At 38.3% G+C, this 23,327-nt stretch overlaps 1 protein-coding gene across 9 annotated transcripts in view; it reads left to right on the top strand.

The window, feature by feature from the left end:
- The first annotated feature begins 391 nt into the window (after positions 1 to 391).
- Positions 392 to 23,327, top strand: part of ARMC3 (armadillo repeat containing 3) — a 64,641-nt gene continuing 41,705 nt past the window's right edge. For 3 of the 9 annotated variants that reach the window (XM_064505938.1, XM_064505940.1, XM_026105818.2), the window contains exons 1-5: positions 769 to 887; positions 6,233 to 6,277; positions 10,308 to 10,356; positions 19,157 to 19,274; positions 21,933 to 22,058. In XM_064505938.1, the coding sequence (XP_064362008.1) occupies positions 10,309 to 10,356; positions 19,157 to 19,274; positions 21,933 to 22,058 (292 nt within the window). In that variant the 5' untranslated portion in view covers positions 769 to 887; positions 6,233 to 6,277; position 10,308. Of the gene's footprint in view, positions 642 to 768; positions 888 to 3,253; positions 3,465 to 4,561; positions 4,810 to 6,232; positions 6,278 to 10,307; positions 10,357 to 16,261; positions 16,471 to 19,156; positions 19,275 to 21,932; positions 22,059 to 23,327 lie in introns of those variants that run through there. The other 6 variants (XM_064505939.1, XM_064505935.1, XM_064505934.1 and 3 more) reach the window with 6 other exon arrangements.

Genomic DNA, 23,327 nt, shown 5'->3' with positions numbered 1-23,327 from the left:
AAGCAGGGTAAGTCAGTCCTGGGAGCAGAAAGAGGATCTCAGCTCCACCTTCACCTGAGCTTTTAACTGCTGCGGTAAGCGCAGCTCTCCCCAACGCCGCGCTCCTCTACGGCTCGCGCTCCCCGGTGCTCGGCTGCCCCCGGTACGCGTGGCGCTCAGCGTGCTGGGCTTGCCTCCTCCAAGCGCTGGCTGGAGGGAAAGCTCCCAGCCTCATCTCCTGCTTTGGGGGGAATGACCAAAGCAATTACGATATGTAAACGTGTTGGGGGTCCAAAAGAGCCGTTTTAGTGAGTCCACCCGGTTAACTGCCTTTCCTAGGCTGCACCAGGGTGGTGACAGGAAACAGTCGCTACGTGCACAGGGCTGCGCAGGCTGCAGGCCCTCCCCTCCCTGCTGCGTTTCCTTTTTTCCTTAGATGAGGGGGTTTTCGTTGCCGTTTGCGGGTTTTCCGGCTCCCCAGCCAGAAGCTCCTAACTCTCCGAGTCTTTCCAGCATCTTCGCTACTGCTGCCAGGGCTCTGCAAGCACCAGTACGAGGCCCGCGGACAGTATTTGGGCGCCGCAGCATCTGAATGAGAAGCGCCGAGGCGACCGTTTTGGTCCGGGCCCATCCTCAGCGGCCATGTAAAACGGGTGAAGGGGGTAGGACGGGAAAGGGACGCGACGTGGCAATGCAGGGGGGGCTCCGGGGAAGGCGAGGCCCTGCGGGAAGACGCCCGCGGCCGGCGCACAGTTACCACACGGCCACATGCAGGCGGCACCACTACCCGCCCCGCCCCCGCCCAGCGCATGCGCAACAGGCCCCGCCGGCGTCTCCTAGCAACCAGGAAACAACGGCGCGGGGGGCTGCAGCGTGATCGCCCCCGGGCGGGCGCCCGGCGGCGGCGGGTGAGTGGGGGCGCGCGGCGGTCCCGCCGCCCCCGCCCCGCCCGCCCGGGGGGCCGCGCGCGACCGGCGAGGGGAAGGGGCGCCGGGGCCGCCCGGGAGCGAGCGGCGGCCCGCGGTGGGGCCTGCGGCCGGCGCCTCCCCGTGCGGGCCTCGGAGGCGCGGCGGCGAGCGGCGGCCGGAGGCGGCAGGAGTAACCGCTCTGTGCCGCTGGCAAGTCCGTGCCGTGCCGCCAGCGCTGGGGCAGAGGCGGTTTTGCCGGCTGCGGGCTGTGGCGAGCGCGGTGGCCGCCCTTCCGGCTGATTAGTCGTTAAAGCTGTCTTCAGGTCGACTGCTTTAGTTTCTTTCCCTCTTCCTGGCGTTTTTTGGTTATCAGTTTATGAGTTAGCTAGGGACTGTGCAACTGTAGGCTTTCAAAGGCCCCAGTCAAAGCTAAAAACCAGTCGTGAGGTTTTCTGATTTTTTTAAGGTGTGTGTCATAAGGTTCTTCCTCCAGCCACAGCTAACCCCCCCAAAAAATTGGTGTCTGCTTGATCACAGCATCTACACCTTTAAGAAAAGCAGCAACAGTGGCAAGATCTATAGTAAAATCTTAAGGCTTGGCAACAGTGGGAACAACAGAACTGTGTGAGAATGAACACAATTAAAATTTAATTAAAATTTAAAACTGCAAAATGCTAAGTCCTGCACTTAGGGTCAAAGGACAGTATTTCCTACTAGAAGCTGCAAGCTTAGAAATTGGTGTCGAAAAGGGTAGGGAAAGACATGAGTGAACTTGTTTGTCACAGGTTAGCTGTGATGGATACTGAGCTGTAAGCTGGCAAGCAAGAAACCTCCGTGGACCTGGAGGTTTCCTTTCCTAAGGCAGTCTGTATGGTAGACTGAAAGAATTTTGTTTAAAATCTTCAACAGCTAATAGGAATAAAGAAGAAAGAGTGCAATACAGATAAGAAGCAGAATTGATATGTGACAGTAACATGAGAGGTATGGTGCCTAAAAATGTATGGATAAGAGATGAGAGGGGGAGGGAAAAAAAAAAGACAGAATAAAATTTAAATACAGAAGTTCTACCCTAAAGAATACTAACAGGTGCCTAGCCTGTTAGGGAAGAAATTTCACCTAATTTATTGATGTTTTAAAGGTCTTGAGGCATCTGCAGACAGGAATTGTAGCACAATGACTTTGCTGGCAGAGGAACATCGTCTGTAGAACAGAACTCTTCTTTTGTAATCTTATTGCTAATATAAGATGATCTTCATCTATGTAATATGAAATCCTCATCTATGTGAGGTAGCCTAATATTGTGTTATCTTAATCTGTGTAAGATAAACACACATCTGTTGTTCGTTGTTTGCTGGCTGCTTGTGGGCAAGCTGACTTTCTCACCTTTGTTGATGAAAGCACCAGCTCATTTGATTTTTATGAATTTCATCACTGCTGTCATTTTCTGATCCTCCAGTGTCCTGCTACCATGATGAGTGCCGGGATGGGCCTCTGTGTCCTATAGTTCCTACTTGTATCTGCAAACTTGCTCTCTCTGTTTTTATCCTAAACTGTAACAAATGCCTTTTTTTTTTTTTACTGTTAGCATGTTAAAGCCTAATAAATGAGGGGTTAAGATTAAATGATAGGTCTACCCCTGCAGCATGATGTAACCATAAACATCACAAATATGATTGTGACACAGTTGAGGTATTTCCAAGGTAGACAGAGAAGTATGACTACAGTTTTGTACAAGACAGGAGAGACTTCATCTGGGATGCAGTGTTCAGCTGAAGTCATCTGAGTTTTCAAGAGATTAATTTAGAAGAGGAAGGATATGAGGATGATGTGGAGAATAAAGAATCAATTTTCTTGGAGAATTTCTTGGAGAAAGATTAAGAGTTCTCTAACCTAACGAAATGAAGGTTGAGTGGGGATATGACTTATTTTTAAATGTATTTTGATGAATGCCAGCAAAGGAAAAGATGTACTAAAGTGATTGACAAAAGTTGGAACAGGACACAGGTACAGTAAATTTGTCATAAATAAATGTAGACTGAAAAATTAAAAAAGGTCCCTAGCCACTTAAGCAATCAGCTTGTGGAATAGCTTTATAGTGAAACAAGTGAGACAACAAAATACCTACCTATTTTTAAAATACAGTGTGATAGGTTTCTGGTGGGAATAGTGGGATGTTTTGCATGTGATAGGAGGGGATTGGATGTAGTCATTCAGAATGTCACTTTCAGCCTGTGAAATTGGGAAATGGGATGCTCATTTTAAGATATGTAGATTGGCACAACTGCTTAAAAACTTAGGAGTATCTTTAATTTATACTAGTTTTTAAAATGTCTGCCTTCCTATGGCAGACTTTGGCTTCTATGTGAAAAGTACCCTGCTATTATTCTACGTAAAATGGTTGCATAACTACTATCTCTCACTTATTGTAGATAATATTAAGTCAGTTTTTCTTAGTCTCTCCCTCATGGGATGAAGGATTCCACTCTGTGTCTCAGTGAGACATTTAAATCTTGCACATAATTTCTAAAAATCTCCTTCATTCAGATTGTCACAGCTTGGATTCTCCAAGGATATATCGTAAGTCTAATGTTATTTAATATGTTCATTAATAATTTGGAAATGAGAAATAACATAGAGAAAGCAAAATTTGCTGATGAGTTAAAATGATTTAGATTAATCAAGACTAAAAAAGATTATTAGAAACTCCTGAGAGACATTCCACAGTTAGGTGAACTGGTAACACCATGACAGATAAAATTCGCTGTTGACAAATGAAATGTAATTTACATTGGAAGGAATATTTGAAACAATATACTCATCATTAGTGAACCTAAATCAACTATAATCAACTGGAGAAATGACTTGTTTACAATCTGTGGATAGCTTGGTAAAAATCTTTGCTGAAGAAATTGGGTAAAAAATTAATAGTAAAAAACTTTAATGTCACTAATAAATCAATAATGTTCTAAAATTGCATACAGTATTTCAGGTTAGTTTAATCATATCTCAGAAAGATTTAACAGTCATAGAGGGGCTCTGAGGCAAGAAACATACATGTCTGCAAAAACTAGACGGAAAAAATAAGTTTAGAAAGGTGATAAATCGGAACATAGAGCGAGTTATAAAAGGAAGTTGAAAAGATCAAAACAGGACTTCTTTTAACTAAATTTGTAATATAAGAACAAGGAAATATTGTGTAGAATTAAACATTTAAACTGTTTACATATTTTAAAAACCTAAAGAACAGTTGTTTATAAAGTATACTTGACATTTGGACCTATGCCATAGCATGTCACAAGCTAAGAAAAAGATTAAGCATTTATGTAGACAGTAAAAATAACTACTATTGTTAGGAAGAACATAAAAACTTCAGGAGATCTAAACTTTCATACTTTAGGGAAATAGAAAACCTGGAACAGATGGAGGATGGGTTTCATACATTTATCAGAAGCATTTGGCTCTTATCGCTCTAGAGACAGGATACTGGCCTACCATGGGACTGTTCTTATTCAGTACAGCAAATTTTTTGTGCTGAGGCATCTCAGTTGCTCTGTGACTGGAAGGAATGTTATCATGTTCTTTAATTCCTGTTACTTCATTTTTTAAATAATCATATCCATCTTTTACACAGTACAAACTGGAAAAATACATTGTGCCTCTATAGCTTAGAATCTTGACAAGACTTGATTTAAATGTTTTAGCATAGCATTTACAGAGAGCAACTTGTCTACTTGTCTTCATGGCCTTCATTAGAAATCTGACTTTCAGTTCTTGTTGCTTTTGATGATTTATCTGAAAGGAATTAGTAGATGTAATTAATTCTGTTTGACAGATATTGAGACAGGGTGTCAGAATCATCTGAATCAGCATCTCTGTTGACAGGACTTCAGAGGGCATGGAGACTGAAATGCCCTCTTAGCAGGTATACTAAGCGATTCAACTTCAGCAGCTGAGTATGATCTCTGGGACACATGAAAAAGGCACTGCTTTCAGTCAGAGACTGTATCTTTCAAAAGTTTTATTACAATCTCACATATTTTTTGTAGTGTTAGGTCCTGGAATCTTATAAATATCTGAGAATCTCATCTTTTATTGAAAATACAAGTGTCTAACTCTTGGGATTTTGAAAGTAACACTCAACTAAATGCTAATGTAACATATCAGAATGCAGATAGAAAGTACCAACCTATCTTATAAGTTCTGAGATTTTAAATAAATAATTGTATTATTTTCAGCTCACCTAAAATCCCCACCATTTCATCTGACTACAAGCTAATTTTATTTTTAAGGGGATGTCTGTAGAGTACTCCTCTCTGCATCTCTCAATAGTTTGTTAATTTTTTTGTAATTTTGGGGGGTCTGTATAATTTATAGGTAGATCACTTGAAACAATGGAATCTTTCAGTGAGCTCTCAGAATGATCAGAGTATATTTAGTCTTTTTTTTCTGGAATGAGATTGACTTTGTACAGCTGAGTCAAAATAGAAGATGTTACCTTGTATCTAGGAACAGATTCAAGTTCAGTTAGTTAATGTGTTACACCATAGCTAATGCTTGACTTATCCTGATTATTTTTTTTTGCCTAACATAGGCACGGGCACAGATAAACCAGAATGAGCAGACAGATTCAAAGGTGTTGACTTAATTGGTCTCACTTATAATGTATTATTTTCATACAGCGTAAATCTTCAGGAACTGAATATTAATTTGGACCAGATATCTCTTTTTTAACTCTCCTATGAAGACAAGTTTTTATAATATGTTGATAGTTAGAGGTTTCACAGAAGACAATTTAAGGAGTAGGGAGGAAGAAAGCCTGAACAGGAGTGTGAGGGAAAGAAATAAGGGAGTTTCAAGACTATTCCCCATTGTTCTCTTAATTATGACAAAGTTATATAGACTCGAGAAAGGAGTGAAAATGTTTGCTAACATTAGAATTACAGTTTTAGCATCTTCCTTTTGGTTGCACTGGAAGACAGCAGTGGGAGAACTGGAGTGTCCAAACAGAAAGCAATTGAAGTAATCAAAGATGACCAGATTAGAAACAATCATTTTGGCTGTTATCACAGAAAAAAAGGTTTGAATTTCTGTGAGAGAGGAAGAAACAGGTATACTTCACTAAAACCAGCTAGACTAAATTAAGATAACCTAATTATCACCTGGAAGGGAAAAAGAATCTCCCTTGTGCAACATTTTTGTGAGGAACTTGAAAATCAAGGCAAAGTTATAGTCATGCAGCTTCAGACTTAAAGCATGGTACTGTCAACTCCCAAAGTAGATCATGTAATAAATAACTGGTTAGAAGCTATTCTTAAATCCTTTCCTTTGCACTGCTTTTTTCATAGGAAGTAATTGCTCTCAGAAGAAACCTTTGATTCCGTGACTAAGAGGTAAGTTCCACATTTGGCTGCATCTTTAGCTTACTCCTTTACTTTGTCTCGTGTCTCACTCAACATTCAGTATTTGCAGGATCTTAGATTGTTCTGTTACTTAAGGTTTTCGAAAATAAAAGTGGTAATGGAACAGATAATGTTATGTAAATGCGTTATCTGACTTGGAGACCACATTATTTTGTGCTTTTAAGTGTATGTAAAAGGACTGTCTCCTGAGATTGGTATTACAGATATACAACCTGCACTGTAAAGGAATTGTTCGTAAGATTTTGTTATTTGAACAGTGCAATCACCATAAGACTTTCCTCATATTTCAAAGTATGATTTACAGATTTTTTTTTTTTTTTGGTTAAAGGTCACTTACTAGCCATCATCTTGTTTTCCTTTTTTTAAAAAAAGGAAACCTATCTGCACACTCGTTAGTCAACAAATATATGAGGAAAAATGTGTTGAAAAGCCAGTGCTAGACTTCTCTACATAAAAATTAAAAGTCAGGTGTCATAGAATATAAAACAAATACTTGGCGAATCCAGTCAAGCCTTTGGGTATCTGCATTTAAAAGCAGCAATACCTAATGTCTCACTACTTCTAACCAGAGAAGTCCAAAGCCTCATTCTTTATACAGTGACTAGAAATAGGTGGGTATCTCAGATCTGTAATCTAAGAAACTATACATACTGGGTAGACGGTTCCTAGAGAAAGCCAATAAAGTGAAGTAAGCACCATGATCACAGGCATCATTATCTTAAGGTCTATCCAGTAGTTGGAGTTAGCCATTCTGCAGTGGCAGAAATGCCTGTTTTTGTATAATAGCCAAGAGGTTAGAGGGATCCTCTCTTGAACTGAGAAGTCCACATTCTAGACCTTCCTCAAAGAAACATGGTTATATTTATCTCACTAATGTTAAATATTAACAGTATAGATGTCAGTATATGAGCTAGCTGCTCTAAACTCTTTTCTTCATTGGTGGCAAAACCAGTAATTTTTAAGGTGCAGTTCACCTGACTAATTTTAGATACCTACTTTAGGATGAATCTGCCTTAAGAGCCATTTAATGTATTGATCACCTCTTCACTGCTTATAAAGGAGGGTGACTAACTTATATACTGGTACCTAATGTAGTTGAATGGATCCCACCTGGATTTTCTGGATACTGATCAAACTGAACTGAGCAGACTGCTCGAACTGAGGTACTTCTGGCATTATGGAAAAGCTAGAGCCCCTAATGAAGTTCAGTGTGAAACAGGGAAGTGCCTGCTGATCTTGGGCAGCAAGATTAGCCAGAGCCGAGGGAGAGTTTTGGAGACTGTAGTTTTGGAATGAGGATGTATTTAGATGTGATGACTGTCCTGTTGGCTGAGAAATAACACCTGATCATACCACTGCCCTGAAACAGAGTTGGAGCAAAATGAAATAGGCTGATCTGTCTGCCACTGAAGGTGGTAAATTCCAGCTGAAGGATGATAAGTAGTATAGGATGATAACTTCATAGATTGCTTGACTATGTATTGACTGCATCAGTTATGTCAAAGTCTTTTATTACCTCTAGCCCTACCTGATTTAAAAACACCAACCCTTTAATAACAAAAAATGTATGTGAAATATCCTGTGATACAGTCCTGTGATTGTAAAAGCTTACAGAACACAAAGATACAGTCCTGTGATTCTAAAAGCTTACAGAACACAAAGGAGAGAATATCCCTAAAATGAGAATATTCTTTATTTGATCTTAAAGATTTAATTAATTACATTTAATTACTAAATAGTAGAGAGTTTTTTTTAAAGAAGTTTTTCAGATAACATAGACCCAGCATTTAATCAAATTTAAAAATATAAATCCCACTAAAAATTTTGTCTGAATTCTAAATATTTAGAATAACAAAAGTTTTCTTACATTCTAATCCTAAAAGAGCCTTACCTCAATTAGCAAAACAACACTATGTAAAAGTAATCTCATCCTCAACAAGGGATTCCTCTCAGAACTAATCTAGGTAATTTACAGCTAATTTATACTCGCTCAAATTGTGGTTTAGAAGCAATGGAAATACAGTAAAGTGACAGACTATACTCTGAGTTTTCCAAAATATGACAGGACTGTATTTATACATGTGGGATTCTTAAGCTTATCCTTCAGAGAGAAAGCTAGTGGGATCAGAGAGGATAAGGCTAAAAAATAGAAGAGTTTGTTATGGACATATGGCAGAGAACAGTAGGAACTGAGAACCAAAGATGTAGACCTACTGAGAAAAAGATGACACACAGTTATGAAGAGAAAGAGATTTGAATAAGCAGCTCACTTATGGGTCAGTAGCCATTCAATACCTGTACACATTGATTGTCTGAGATGATTAAAATTCAATACACAAGACACATTTTTAATTATCAGTAAGCCAAAGAGATCCATGTGCATCATTGCCTCAAGTCAGAGAATGCTGAAAACAGAGAGCTTTATGGGGACCAAGCTAACAACACTATTTGATGACAGAAGGCACTGAAATCCAGAAGGTACTGAAATCCAGAAGAGTCACTGCAGTAAAAAAGCAGACTGAGGGGCATAATCCACAGTAAAGTAATCATCCACACCTCTCTGTGATTGCTGCTACAGATTGCACTGTTTTTTTTATATTGCCAAGGAACCAAATGTTTCTGAACATGTAGCAAAATATGTATGTTTCTTGAAGATATTTTTGAAAGCTAAATGCATTTATATTCAGAAGAAATATTTATGGTTAAAAGCTTTGGTTATCTTGGACTATGTATAATTATTTGAATCTACATGTTAAATGTACAACATTATGAATACTTTTACTTGAATTAGTTTTTAAAATGGTTTGGTTTAAACCTTATTAAACCCATTCAGAATTAAAATTCTAATGGTTTTAACTTAATTCATATCTAAAATTAATTAAGCTGAACTGAGTTGAGGCTATGTTAATTCTGAATAAGTGTGCATGTGTCTCTACTAGGATTTAACACAGTTTAAATAATCCAGTTTTCCTGAATGCCTTTGTATAAGCAAACCTTATTAAATTTAATTTATTTAATGTTGATGCTTACTTTGTACAATGACTGCATAAGTAAGAAGGTAGTAAGTCCATCATTTTTGCTGAATGCACTTTCAGTAATTTGTCCTCTACTTTTTCTCTTATATAAAGTTAACTGTTTCTTGACCAAAGCTGCGCTTTCTGAAGCAGTGAATGCTAGTGTGTGTGTGTGTGTGTGTGTGAGAGAGTTCATATCTGTGCATGCATTAAAGCAGGTGGAGCTGAAGAATCTTTGATTATGCGGTTATTCTTCTTAAAACTTAAGTATTTAGTGACCTGCCTACAAAGTTTTAAACTTCAGATCCATTTTTAGGAAGACTTTACATGCTTCTTCATGAGTGAGCTTATCAAGTGGTTTCACTGCTGCTGTGTGTTACAGTTTCTTGGCGTTATGGGTAGGAGAACAGTACCTGAAAGAATTCAGAGGACTCAAGAACAGCTCCAAATTTTATTGAACACAACAAACAACAGTCCTGAATTTTGTATTTGCTGAGGCTGCAGCTCATATCGAACTAGATAATAATCTCTTAAAACACAGAGAGGCTGTAGAAGGTTGTCCTAGCTGAGGACCAAAATACCCCAATAGGACCTTCATGTTCATGTCTGATTTATAGAGGCAAATAAGACTAACTTACTGAAATGCATGTGCTATATATTTGTACAACATTATAGCTTGAGCCTGTCATGTCTTACGTCCTTCTTTTTAGATACGCATTTTGTTGGTAGATGTATTTTACCAATTGTGTTCAAGTGTTTGGAAGTTTGTTTTGTGGCACAAATGAAGCCTTACTGTTTAAACGGAATAACTTTCTGCAAAGAAATTGTTATGCCAAAGAATTTGTCAAATTTGTCTAGGCTGATTAGGTGGGTCAAATGAATGAGAAAGTCTGTCTTACAAGCTTTCCTAAATCAGTAAGTTGATTCCTAAAACACAGAAGGGAGTTTGTTTATCTGCTGTTATATTTTTGTTTGTTTGTTTTTAGAATGGGTAAAAAAGTAAAGAAGGAAGTAGAGTCTCCACCCAAGGATGTGGTAAGTTAATAAACTGCTATGTGCTGTAAAATAAACATTACACAATTATAGGCCCAGCTCTGCCATCCTTACATAGTTCCTTACTCCACTAGCTTACCCACATAATTCTAAAAATGTCTTTTAAAGGTGAATCTGTTTCTGCTTTTTTTGGACAGCATGCAAACCAGAGTGACTGGGCATGTGTAGGTCTTTGTGGAGATTGTTGTCTTTGGCAGACTTTGCAAGTAGTAATGTATGAAACAATCAGGGCTTCTTTTTATTGGAAGAACAGTATTAGCCTTCCACTTGTAAAAATCAAAGGAGAGAAAGGAGACCAGAAATCTGCCAGTCTTTTAAACTGTGAAGACATTCTCTTTTTTTTTTCACATGAAAAAAATTAGAAAGGAGATGGATCTGCAGAGTTTTGTACTGAATGCAAAGTTTTACAGATATTTAAATTTACAATACTATGTATTTTGGATCTTTTTGCAAAGATATACATTCACTAGCAGCAGTTCAAGTTCTTCTGGTGTCGTCGGGAGTGCCACAGTGAGAAGTAGTGGAGTTGAAGCCAAATACAGAAAAATTGTGGTATATGACTCTAGAGGTTGAAGGTCTAGGACTAAAATTTATATGTACTTTTTGAGAGTTTCTGCAAAACCATGAGGTAGGGGGAGACCCAAATAATGAAAGCAATTCAAAATATAGACATTTTTTAAAGTCTAATTGGTCTATTCAGAAAGAAGTAGAGGAAATAAGACTGAAACATTGAACAGAGTATAATATAAATTCTGCACCAGACGATGACCAAGTTAATGAGGAAGCGGGATCTTAACCAGCCCATCAAAAGTCAGTCATTCCAGTTCAACTCCATATCCAAAGCCATGATGTCACTGAGGCTTAGCAGTTGATATCAGTTCTTGTCCAATTGTTCTGTGGAAAGATGAATATTAAAAATGTAATTTATAAGCTGTAGTCACCAATGAATCCTCATGAAAGTAAGCTTGAGATAAAACTGTTAAAGAAACATGAGAGGGTAAATCAGTTTAAAGCCTTTTCTGCATGGAATAACCTAAAAAACAAGGAGGAAACACAAAGATGTCTGTGCATAAGACTATGTAAAACAGACCCAAAGAATTAAAACAAAGTATCTTTGCAGTCTAAGAAAAAAATTGAAAGGTATGATAGTAGAATTAAGACATAGAGATGAGCTAACTGCCTCCACAGTAATAAAAAGAGACCATTTCAATGAATATCTAGAAAGTCAGTAGCAGCGGAACCACAGTTTCTAGATTCAAAAGATGCCATCAGTTTCTGGAGAGAGGTATTGTACCGCCTACTAACTACTGCAATAATCTCTGAATAATGTTAGAAAAGATATTTAACAATTGGAAAAATTAAATAAACTTGGAGAAGTGGTCAATAGAGCCACTGAAAAATAAAGAATTGGAAAGAGTGAAGTCCAGATGGCATCTGCAGTTTTTGGCTTAAATACTTAACATTATTGTGCTTCAGACTAACACATTCCCTCTAGCAGTCCTATCAGGAGGAAACAACTGAATGTTGCATAGCAAAACTATTAACTATGAAAATAGATTATTGATTAGTTCTAACTAGCAACCAAACAAATATTCTAGCCATTTGAATCTTGTTAACAGTGATTTTGTAAAATCAGATTTCAGACCTCCTCTAAATTTGGCTTGGATATTTCAGATGGCAGGAAATGAGATGCAGACAGAATACAAGCTATATTAGCGATTATCTTCTGATTAATAAACTGCTTACGAAAACTGTCAAGTCCAAGAAAAGAAGCCGTGAGATAATGTGGACAGACTATAAGAAGGCCTTTGAGCATGTGGAATGCACTGAGGATATATGGTACTGCAGATGACCACTGATTTTTATAGATTTCTAGAAACAGGTGGAAAGCCTGTTCGCAGCCTAGCCACTGTTTATATGTATCAGAGAGTATTCCTGAGGACTCTGTTGTCCCCGCCTTTCATAATTTGCCTTTTACTATTATCTTTCCTTCTGAGGACTGGACTTCTCCAGGAAAAATACTGCTTTCAGCTTGCTTCTTTATATGGATAACCTTAAACTATAATTCAGACAGATAAAATATGGTAGCTTTGGCATAGATTGATAGGAACTTTTCATATGATATCTTCATTAAGTTTGGTCTAGAATTTTTACTATTTGACCGTCAGTTAGGGCATAGATTTATAAAAATGGAAGTCTAAGCTTACCACTAGAGAAAGTACTGAGGCATTAGCCCTGAAAGATGGCTATAAATATCTGAATATTTTTGAAAATGGCTTCATTCACAACACTGATGTTAAAAGGAACCTATGGTGGAATACAGGAAATGGCACTGTCAACTCCTGAAATTTAGTCTCCACAGAAACACCTTCTTCTGGTCAGTTAATTCTTGAATATTGATTTGACTTGGGTTTAGTAAGGCTCTTGATACTATCTCCTTTAACATTCTCATAGACAAACTGATGAAGTATGGACTAGATAAATGGACTAGCTTTCAGGAGGACTGAAACCTGGCTGAACTGCCAGGCTGTAAGGGTTGTGATCAGTAGCATGAATTCCAGCTGGCAGCTAGTCACTAGTGGTGACCCCAGGGTCCAATACTGTTTATCCTCTTCATTAATTATGTGGATGATGGGACAGAGTGCACCCTGAGCAAGTTTGCACTCATTACAAAACTGAGAGGAGTGGTTGATACACCAGATGGTTATGCTGTGATTTAGAGGGACCTTGACAGCCTGGAGAAATGGGCTCAGAGGAATCTCATGAAGTTCAAAAAAGTCCTGCATCTGGAGAGCAATAATCCCATGCCTCAGTACAGGCTGTGGGCCAACCAGCTGGAAAAAAAGCTTTGTAGAAAAGTACTTGGGGGTGCTGGTGGACAACAAGTTGAACATGAGCCGTCAATGTGCCCTTGCAGCAAAGACGACCAACAGCCTTGTGGGCTGCATTAGGAAGAGCACTGCCATAGGAAGAGCACTGCCAGCAGGTCAGGGGACCTGAAACTTTCCCTCTTCTCAGCACTGTGAGTGCTGTGGAGTACAGTGTCCAATTCTGGGCTCTCCAGTAGGAGACAGACACAGACATTCTGGAGCAGGTCCACTGAAGGGCAGTGAAGATGATTAAGGGATTGGAGCATCTGTCATAGGAAGAGAAGCTGAGGTAGTTGGGACTGTTCAGCCTGGAGAAGAAAAGGCTCAGGGGGATCTTACCCATGTGTATAAATATCTGATGGGAGGTGTAAAGGAGACAGAGCCAGAGTCTTCTCGGCGATATCCAGTGAAAAGACAAGAGGCAAAGGGTACAAATGGAAATACAGGAATTATATTTAACACACACACACACAAAAGCTTTTTTACTGTGAGGGTGGTTGAACACTATTACAGGTTGCCCAGAGAGGTTGTGGAGTCTGCATCCTTGGAGATATTCAAAACCAGACTGGGAATGGTCCTGAGCAAAGTGCTCTAGCTGACTGTGCTTTGAGCAGTGGGGTTGGACTAGTTGATCTCCAGAGGGGCCTTCCAACCTCAACTATTCTGTGATTCTGTGGGATATCTCAGAAACTGAAACAATTAGCATGACTAGGAAGTGGCTTCTAAACTATGGCACATACACCCAGGTATATGTTAACAGTATTTTTCTAGGTAAAGGAAAAGGGGTTGAAGAATATCAGATATTCGTGCTGCTTGTAAGTGGTCTGATTAAAAAACTTAAATATGTATGTGAATAAATACAGTAATAGTGGGGCAGAATCAATGTTACTTGTGTAGAGAAAAATCTTGTCTTAGAAACCTATTCAAATTGTTTAATAGAGAAGTTAGTGAGCAAGGGGGTAATAATGATCTGGTTGGTACTGTTATTTAGATTTTTCAAGTCTTTAAACCAGACTCTTCATTCACATAAATGCTGACAGGTAAAAAGAAAGTCCTCTCATAGCTAAAATGTCTGGTTATAAAATAGAAAGCAAAGGTTAGAAAACAAATTAGAGTTCAGTTTACGCAATGGAGAGAGGTTGCCAGTGGAATATCATGAGGATTTATTCTGAAACCTGTGTCATCCAGCCTATGAGAATTAATGAGCTAGCTTCATGAAAATGTCAGTCAGTCAGCAGCCAAAAAAATGAATACAACATTTCAAATTATTAACAAAAAAATAAAAGGCAAAACACCATACCACTAACAATTCCATTAGGCATGCATATGTTGAATGCTGTTAACAGTTGCGATTCCTGCATCTCAAAAAGGATACAGTTGAACTAGAAAAGCACTAAGACAGACAACAAGAATAATCAAAGAGTGGCTTTTGTATTGGGAAAGATGAAATAGAGTGGAATTCTTCATCCCGAAAAGGAAATGACTGTGAAAAGGAGTATAATAGAAGCCCAGAAAATGTACAAAGAAGGCAAATAGGTATCATTTATTTCACTTTCTTACAGTGAAGGAACTGGGGGCGGACAAATAAAATTATCAGGTGATAAATTAGTGCAAAGAAAAGGCACTGCTATTTACCCAAGACATTGTTAAACTATGATACTTGTGCCTCAGAATATTAAGGATAGCTAAAATACAGATGGCTTCAAAAATTATTTACCTAATTAACTGGCGAAAAAATTCTCTTGGCCTTTTTAAACATGGAGATAAAATCTCTAGCTCACCAGGTCTCTAAGTTGCAGACTGCTGGAGTTTGGGAGGGAATGTAAGCAAAGTTTAATAGTCTGCTTGCACACACTGGTTACTGGCCTTTGTCAGAGACAGGATGCTGGGCTAGATGGACCTTTAGTCTGACTGAAAACATTTTATATCACCTTTGATTTTGCGTTTCAAATGAATGGGTTGATGGAAGCCAAAAAATCAGATACTCAGCAGATTCCAACAGTTTCAAAGTCAAAGGCACACAAAAATCATGATCAGAGACATATAGGAGTTTTGAATTATAGCATTTTTTCATTTATTTTTTTTTCTTAATACAAACTAAGTGTTGGGAATGTTATTGCTTATTAAACCAGGTAGACTTCTGTGTTTGTTTCAAGGTCGTGTGTGACTTCAGGCATATTATTCTAGCACTTAATCTGGCCTGTATGTGCCATCAAGGGGAGAGTCTACAAAAGTTCATGAAGATTTTGGAGCAAATCTTGATAACAAAAAAATGAACTGTAGCTATGCTGGCATTACGATAAGGAAATGTGACATGCAGTTCTGTGATATTTTTGACTGAAAATGTAACTTCCCAGCAAATCAATGCCCTGCTCAGGCCTCTTACTTTTTAAACATATGTTCATTTCAGTGACTCTTCTTCTTATGTTTTAAGTCAAAAGATACTGCTAATAGGAAGGTGACCATTAAATATTTCAGACAATAGCAGTGAATCTGATGTCTATATAAATGGGTAGAGACTAGATCAATTGACTCTGCTCATACTCCAACCTGTGATACAGCCTAGGAATTGTCAGTGAATTGTAGTTTATACAATTACTTTTGAGTAGTAGAGAGGCAAAGGAAATGGAGCAACATAATAGTATCTTTGGTATTTAATCAATATAAATAAATTACTGAGACTGAAAACTCTTATTTGCTTATTAAACTTTATCTGAGGTCAATTTTTGTGTTTAATTTATTTTTCTCTGAGGAACTAACAGCATTTGCTAAAAATTACAATTTCATCCCAACACCACATATTTGGCCAGACTCAGCCATGCTGTTGGCAGTAGAATTTCTGAAGGGTTGGATTTGACTCTGCCTCTTTTAACTGTAAATCACCTTTCATTCAAGGCCTAGTGTAATTAAAATGTCTGCAATAGCTTTTGACAGCTATTAGGAATCCATTTTGAATTTCAGTAGAGAAAATGTAGATTGTAATTTATTCTTTTATTATTTGTATTCTTACTTTATAGCAGAATGTGTTATTAATGGAGGCTCACAACCAATAAGGGTGGAGGACATCTTCAGGGCTGGGTGGAGGAAGGATGTCTGAGGTGTGGTAAGGATTCTGCTCTGCTGCAGCTGCCTTTGGGAATGCCCAGATGGCAGCATCCGCATGTGAGGTGCTGTACCAGAGGTGCCCTTGAGGAGCAGCTGCAAGGAAATGGAGGATTGTATTTAGGTAAAAAGTTTTTGTTTTGCTAGAATAAAAAGTGCCCTCAAACAAGCTCATACTGAATACCTACATCAAGATTTTTGACAATATAGCTGCATTGGTCATAGAGAAGTAATCTGTGCTCAGCCGAGCTGCAGAACATCTTACAGCAGACACAATTATGGTGTCAAAGCGTTATGATTTCTTTTGCCTCTTTTGGTTGTTTTCCTATATCGGAAAAAAGTGCATTTTCACAGGTTTAACTATATCCTCATTAGGTGCCAACCACAGATACAGCGTACTCATACTGATAAAGCAGTCACAGTTTAAACATTGTCCTAGTATTCTCTACTAATCAAAAAGCCAAATGCAACAAAATAATTCTGAATGTGGGGGTGCACTCTTCCCCTGTTGTGCTGGAGAGCAGAGCTACCTAGTCACAAAGGGAGTTGTATGCTGGCTGCAGCCTTTAAAGTATTGTCAGAAGTGATTTCCTTTTCTCCTTGCCAAAATGTTTTTTTCTCCTCTTCCTTTGACCTATATGCTAAAAGTTCTCCATTTGCAAAATATTTGGAAGGTAGCATGTGTACATCTGGGTTTGGTTAGTAACTCTGTCACATCTGTTTAGTATTCATTTAATAATAATGATCGTAATTTAAATTTACAGTATATAGGACTCTGAACTTGTTACCTGAAGGATCATGGACATTTTACAAGCTGAAATTTAAATACATATTTTGAATAATGTCGTGTCATATCTCTTACTTCTATCTACCTGCCTCCAAGGGACTGATCCAGTAATAGGCTATAGTGGACTGGAATAGTTTTTTTCCCAGAGAAACATCATGTCTCTGCTTACATCATAGCACCTATCTGGAGGATCTTCTGTCCCTGCAAGGTGCAGGAGGACTGTGATTGTGGCTAAAGGAACTTTCAATCATATCTTAGTAATTCTTGCATACTCCTCTCCTATGGGTAGAATGCATCAACAAAAAGGGCTGTTGCTGTGGTAAGCTGTAAGTACAGGCTGTGACCGGAATTTTTTGCCGCCTCATGATCTGAAGAGATGATTTCCATAAAGGATTGCAGCATTATAGGCTCATCACTTGGATGTAAGTTGGACTACTGTGCCACTGTTTGGTTTAATTCTTGTTGCCCAGTTGTTATTGAGCAAAATGACCTATGGTGTGATGAACTGCTTATGGTTTCTTTACAAAGAAGCTTTGTTCCATAACTTGTCCTGTGTCTCCTGCTTGTCACGGCAAGCATCAAGTTGGACAAGGTCTTCAGGTTTTCAGAATGCTTGAAGGTAGGGAGACCAGTTAGTCACATTAGCCAGGCAACCTTTTAACTATTACGGAAACTGATATGCCTCATGGAAGATGACGAAAGTACTTTGGTTTGAGAACCCATCAAAAATGCACATTGAGAAGACTGGGCATTAGCATCATATTTTGCCTTATTTTTGAACAAGTTCAGGAGCAGAAAAAGCTTCCTGTTTCTTCATTTTCCTTCTAGCACACTCATAACTTTGATAAAGATTTGCTCCAAATAATTTCCTTGGTTGACAAGGGACATATGTAAATCTCCATGCCCTTGTTGTTCAGCAACATGTGCCTCTGATGTAGCTATTAGAGGTTTTAAAATGAAGTAAAACAAATAATAAATATTTTAAGGTATACACAGTATTAATATATATTGTAACAGCAATGCAAATTATTTTTATATATTAGCTTAAATGGTTAATCTGCTGTATTTTAAAGATAAATACATTGATACTGAGAGACTGTGTATGACTCCAGTATTTTAGTAGCTCCTGTACGTAACACAGGTACTCTGTGGCCACTGAGTGTGACAAGAGTGGGACAGAAGAGAGTTTTCACATATGAAAATTTTATTTTAAATGCAAATAAGATTAAAACTTTTTTTATGGGTAAAGTTTTCATAAATTTTTCAGTTTTATTAAAGAACAAAAGGCTTTTTTAAAAGAGTGCCCTTTCTCAAACTATGTTAGTCCCAAAGAGTCTGTTAAGAGGGTCAAGGCAGCTGGATTTGCTGGAAGATTTCTTTCTGTATGAGAGAGGTCAGAAATGGAAATGAACACTTCGTATCACTTCCAGCTGGCTGAGCGGGGATCATATCATCAGAATGTTTCAGCTAGTGCAGGATCATGGTAAGCTAGTGTTTGACAAGTGAACTAAGTTGAAGAAGGCACAGGAAAGGTCACTGTATATTTTTTTGAAACTACCACAAAATAGTAATGCCACTGAGGAACCACATCCTTTTTCTCATGCAGCATCTAAGTTCACAGGTTCTGTGCGTCGCTGCTTGTCAGAAATTTCTTCCCACAGGTTGTTCCATGTTTGGTTCTGATGCCTCAGGATGCTTCTCTTCTATATGTAGCAGAATTTCGTAATCTCTTGCCTTCGCAGCTCCCTACATGTACAGGAAATTGCCAAGGTTTCCCCAAAATTTTCATACAAGATGAAATCATGATTCAATTTTGAAGTCGATTATTCTTTCTTATTTTTCAGCAACACCTCAAATTGTTGTTAAAAATTTGAATTTCACTAGGTAAATAGAAACCCATGATAGCATTTCTAATTCACTGTGGATCTCAAACTTTTTTTTTTTAATGAAATGTGAGAGTCTACCACAGCACACTGTAAGGCTCAGTATAAACTCAGACTATTCTTTCCTTTTCTGTTTGTAGTTTGATCCTTTATTAATTGAAAGTAAAACAGCAGCAACAGTTGTGCTAATGCTTAGTTCTCCTGAAGAGGAAGTTTTGGCCAAAGCGTGTGATGCCATATATAAATTTGCATCAAAAGGTTAGTCTTTTTTTGATAAGCTTTCTTCTGCCTTGCTTACATTTTGATAGTTGTTCGGAATTTTTTAGTTTATTACTAAAATCTTTGTTTAATATCAAAGGTTTCTGTCAAGGTTTTGAGGGTTTTCTGAAATATCCATCGCACCTATAGTTGCAGTTATAAAGAAGTCCTGTGATTCACATGAAGTTTTAATGTTTGGTTTTACAATTTTATAGATATTCTCTTTTTAATGGAGCTTTGTTTAAATACAATCTAGATCTGTTTTGTCATGAGCAACACACTAGCATCTTGGATAAGATTCTCATTTTTTTGTTAGTTTAAAACTCCTGTACTAGTAAATAGTTGAAAATGGAAAAATGGTTATTTCAAGGTTCTTGTATTTTGGTAGTTAAGCCTTTAAGATACAAATCCTCTAAGGTCCCTGTATGAATTACATATAATTAAGTATCATGTTCTGGGTGCCCATTAGACAACTGTATAACAAAGGCTCAAAATAGGGGAAGCACATAATTTCCTAAGTTGTCTCCCACTCATTCCACACCACCCACTACAGTCGAACTGGCATACTTAGTAGCATACGTAGTAGCATTCTTGGTATAATTCATCTATTTTATATTAAATGCCATTTAATTTATTTTCCCTTAAAAGATTATGGTTTCGTATGCTGATTATTGTGCTGGTAGTAATTATCAGCACTGCTGAAGTTATGAGAGAAAAGCTGAAGGCTTTGACAGTTGTCTAGGGATCATTTGGGTTCTGAAAAATGTTTAAGTTCATCTTATAAAGGCAAGTTTGGCTGACGACATGCAAGCAATTTGTGAATATGTGAAGAGAGAACTTGAAATGTTGGGAGACAGCTCTGAATCGCCCACTATAAACTCTTTTCTGGTTCCTTCCCTAGTGTCCACACTAACATATGGAACACAACAAGATGACAGACATTTTATTTTGCTGTTTCTACTAAATGAATAATCCTTTAAATTATTAATGCAGGTATTCTTGTAATCTTCCAGAACTATAACTTTTTGCAGTACTGTACAAGGGCATGGGTTGTTTTCACATCACAATTAATTCATTTCTTGGATATTGCTAGTAATTTAAGTCCCACTCCTCAAAAAAAGTAGTTCTTGTCTTTTAATTGACTGGGTTTTAGCCTGAGAATGAGCATAGTTCTCTAGTTTCTTCTTACATTGCCTCCTTGTACTGTGAAAGGGTAGGCAGTTTTTCCCACTGTTCACTAGGGGATAAATTATAAGGCTGGTGTGGGAACAGAGAAAAGAAGCAGGTTTTGGATTTTGTTTCATGGGGTGGGAGGGTTTTGAGTGAGCAGAAGCAGAAAACTCTAATCATAAAAACCACTCCTGTTTATTGCTTACCCAGAGCCTTTTCAGCTATGAAGTTCTCCATTCTCCGGTGGTAGAAAACTGGAGATTTGATGATCCAAATCCTGGAAATTGCTTCACTTGTGGGGTAGTGCAGATCCATAGAATGAATTATCTGGGGTTTTTTCCAGGAAAATAAAATAGGCAGGTAAGAAAAGAGGAAAATAAAATGATGTTCTTTATAGTAGCATTCACCTCTACTTCCCCAAATAGGAAGGTATCCTTTGTACTACTCCTACAGTCTCCAGCAAATGAGGTGGATGTCCAACAGACAGAAGCATCCTTTTATTATACAAATGTAAATTATTCCTAGAGCAGTGTTCCTATGCTACATCCCAAGGAAATATTAGTATGTGATAGTGTTTTTAAAGATTGTCCGTTATACACATTAAGAAGGGCATATTTTAATTTGAATAGTCAACTCTAGTACTGGAATTTTTGCCTTTTGAGTGCTTGACTTTTCTCTCATTAATGTTTCTTAAAGTAATTATTTTCATCATATATATCTGAAATATCCAGGTTGAGGTGAGCTGTCTTGTAACTGGTAGATTTTTACAAACATATCCAGAGAGAGATTAAAGGAATCAGTGACCTTAGATACCTGATGGTGCAGAGCCGAACTACAACCTTCCCCACAGCTTGTGATGGTTCTTCCTTACCATCACAAAGTAAGGACAGGTTCTTCCTGACTCCTGTTCAAATCTGTCAGAGGGTCACCTCTGGAAATATCTTGTGTTATAATATGGCCTGTCTAGTTATTTTCCCACTGAAATGCCCAGCTTTCTGAGCAGTTATTTCAGATTATCTGTAAATTCAGTTAATAGCAGGCATCACTGCAGCTATTAGAGGTAGTCCATGTTGTCAGGTAGCAGCAAGGGCAGGCTGCCCTACAGAGAAAGGGGACCCAGGAGCCAAGGATGACAGCAAGGCCGGCATGGGGCAGTGACCATCCTGGCAAGGGCACAGTTCCATATTACCTGAGCAAGGCGGGGAGAACAGCTCCGCTGATGGCACCCAGGCTTGGCCAACAGCCCACTGATTGCCAAGCAAGTCTATTGTAATGAGGCAGGTCTCAGGTCAAGCCAGAAAGTCCAGTCCATGGGGCAGGGGCAGGGTCTGGATCAACGAGGACATGGTCAGGCATGGGACCAAGGGCAAGTACTTCTTTGACTCTGTAGTCCAATAAAAGATTGGTAACTACTGGTAATTTTGTTACATTAGAGCTGTTGGTTTGTAGTTGCATTTATACCAGACTTTTAACCTAATTACTATTCAGGTGATGAAAACAAAGTGACGCTTCTTGGTCTTGGAGCAGTGGAACCTCTATATAAACTCATCTCACATGAAGATCCAATTGTACGCAGAAATGCTGTTATGGTGTTTGGGATCATGGCTTCTAATCGTAAGAGTCTCTGTTTCTTAATATTTTTCAATGCGTAAGAGTGCAATTGTTAAAGGAATATGTGGCCCGTGTGAAAAATTCCTGTATTAACTGCCCAAAATAAAGGAACAAGTTTACCTCTGGTGAACTCTGCTGATTTTGAAAAAAAATTACAGGAGAAGTGAATTTCCCTCCAACCCTTATTTTTGATATGACAGGGTCAAATTGAAACAGTTCGTTTCTGGAATTCTGTCTGTCTGGAAAAGCCTGACTACATAAGTGGACATAACGCGCTCTCCTCTTTTACAAAAGTTGGAAGAAAAGGAAAAAAAGTATTTATCATCTACAGAAAATGCTGTGGTTAAATATCAGTTGTTATTGCGGGCATATACTGCAGATGCTGTGTAACTACAGTGATAAGGGAGAAAAGATGAGTTAGATTTAAAGTAACTAAGTCTGGTGTTGATAGCAATCTAAGTGCTGAACTAGCGTTGGCATATTTACTCAGCTTCTTTGGCAGGTCAGTGCTGATGTTTTATCAGTATGTGAGCTAGTGAAATTCAGCCTGTTTTGAGTATCTCTTGGAGACATTGCGTTCACAGCAGTGTAGTGTATCTAGTGTAGCCCTAATGTTATTAGATGATTCAACCACAGTATATGCAGATTTTCCTGTATCTTTTTATAAGGTGAGAATGTATTACATCCATGCTAGGTGAGTGAGAGTGCCAAATGGTGAAGCTGGTGTGTAATGTACCTGAAGAAGATGAAGAAATAAGGAAGATAAGCTGAGTTTCAGTGGCTGTTACTTCTACATTGCTTTATAAACTTACACCTAGCTAATCACATCTTATTTTGGTAGATGATCTGCCCAACTGTTTTCCATGGTGATGTCCTAAACCCAATTTAAGTCTTTTTCACCAACTGCTGTCTGCTTTTCTTGTTGCATTGGACCTTATGTCCTTTACCTACTTTCAGCTCGACACTAGTGTACAGTTATTCCCTTCAGACCTTGACATCCTCTGCTACTGCACAAATATGGGTCTGAATGACTCCAGATCTTCCATTTATATTCAGAACTTTATTTTTTTTCCCTTTAAAAGTATATTCACTTCATACCTTTTCTCTTGCATGTTAACACTGTGATGTGTTGAGAGTAACAACACAGCCCTTAAGATCACATGAAATCTGTCCCAAAGAGTGTTTTTTAGGTTTTCTATTCAGTTATCATGTTTTTGCTAGTTTGCTATTAACAATAATAAAAATGCTTTCTGAAAGTCATTGTTGAGGTTT

This window comes from Dromaius novaehollandiae, chromosome 2 (assembly GCF_036370855.1).
Source record: "Dromaius novaehollandiae isolate bDroNov1 chromosome 2, bDroNov1.hap1, whole genome shotgun sequence".
In the NCBI taxonomy this organism is placed as follows: domain Eukaryota; kingdom Metazoa; phylum Chordata; class Aves; order Casuariiformes; family Dromaiidae; genus Dromaius; species Dromaius novaehollandiae.
This window is presented reverse-complemented; position numbering and strand designations above follow the sequence as displayed.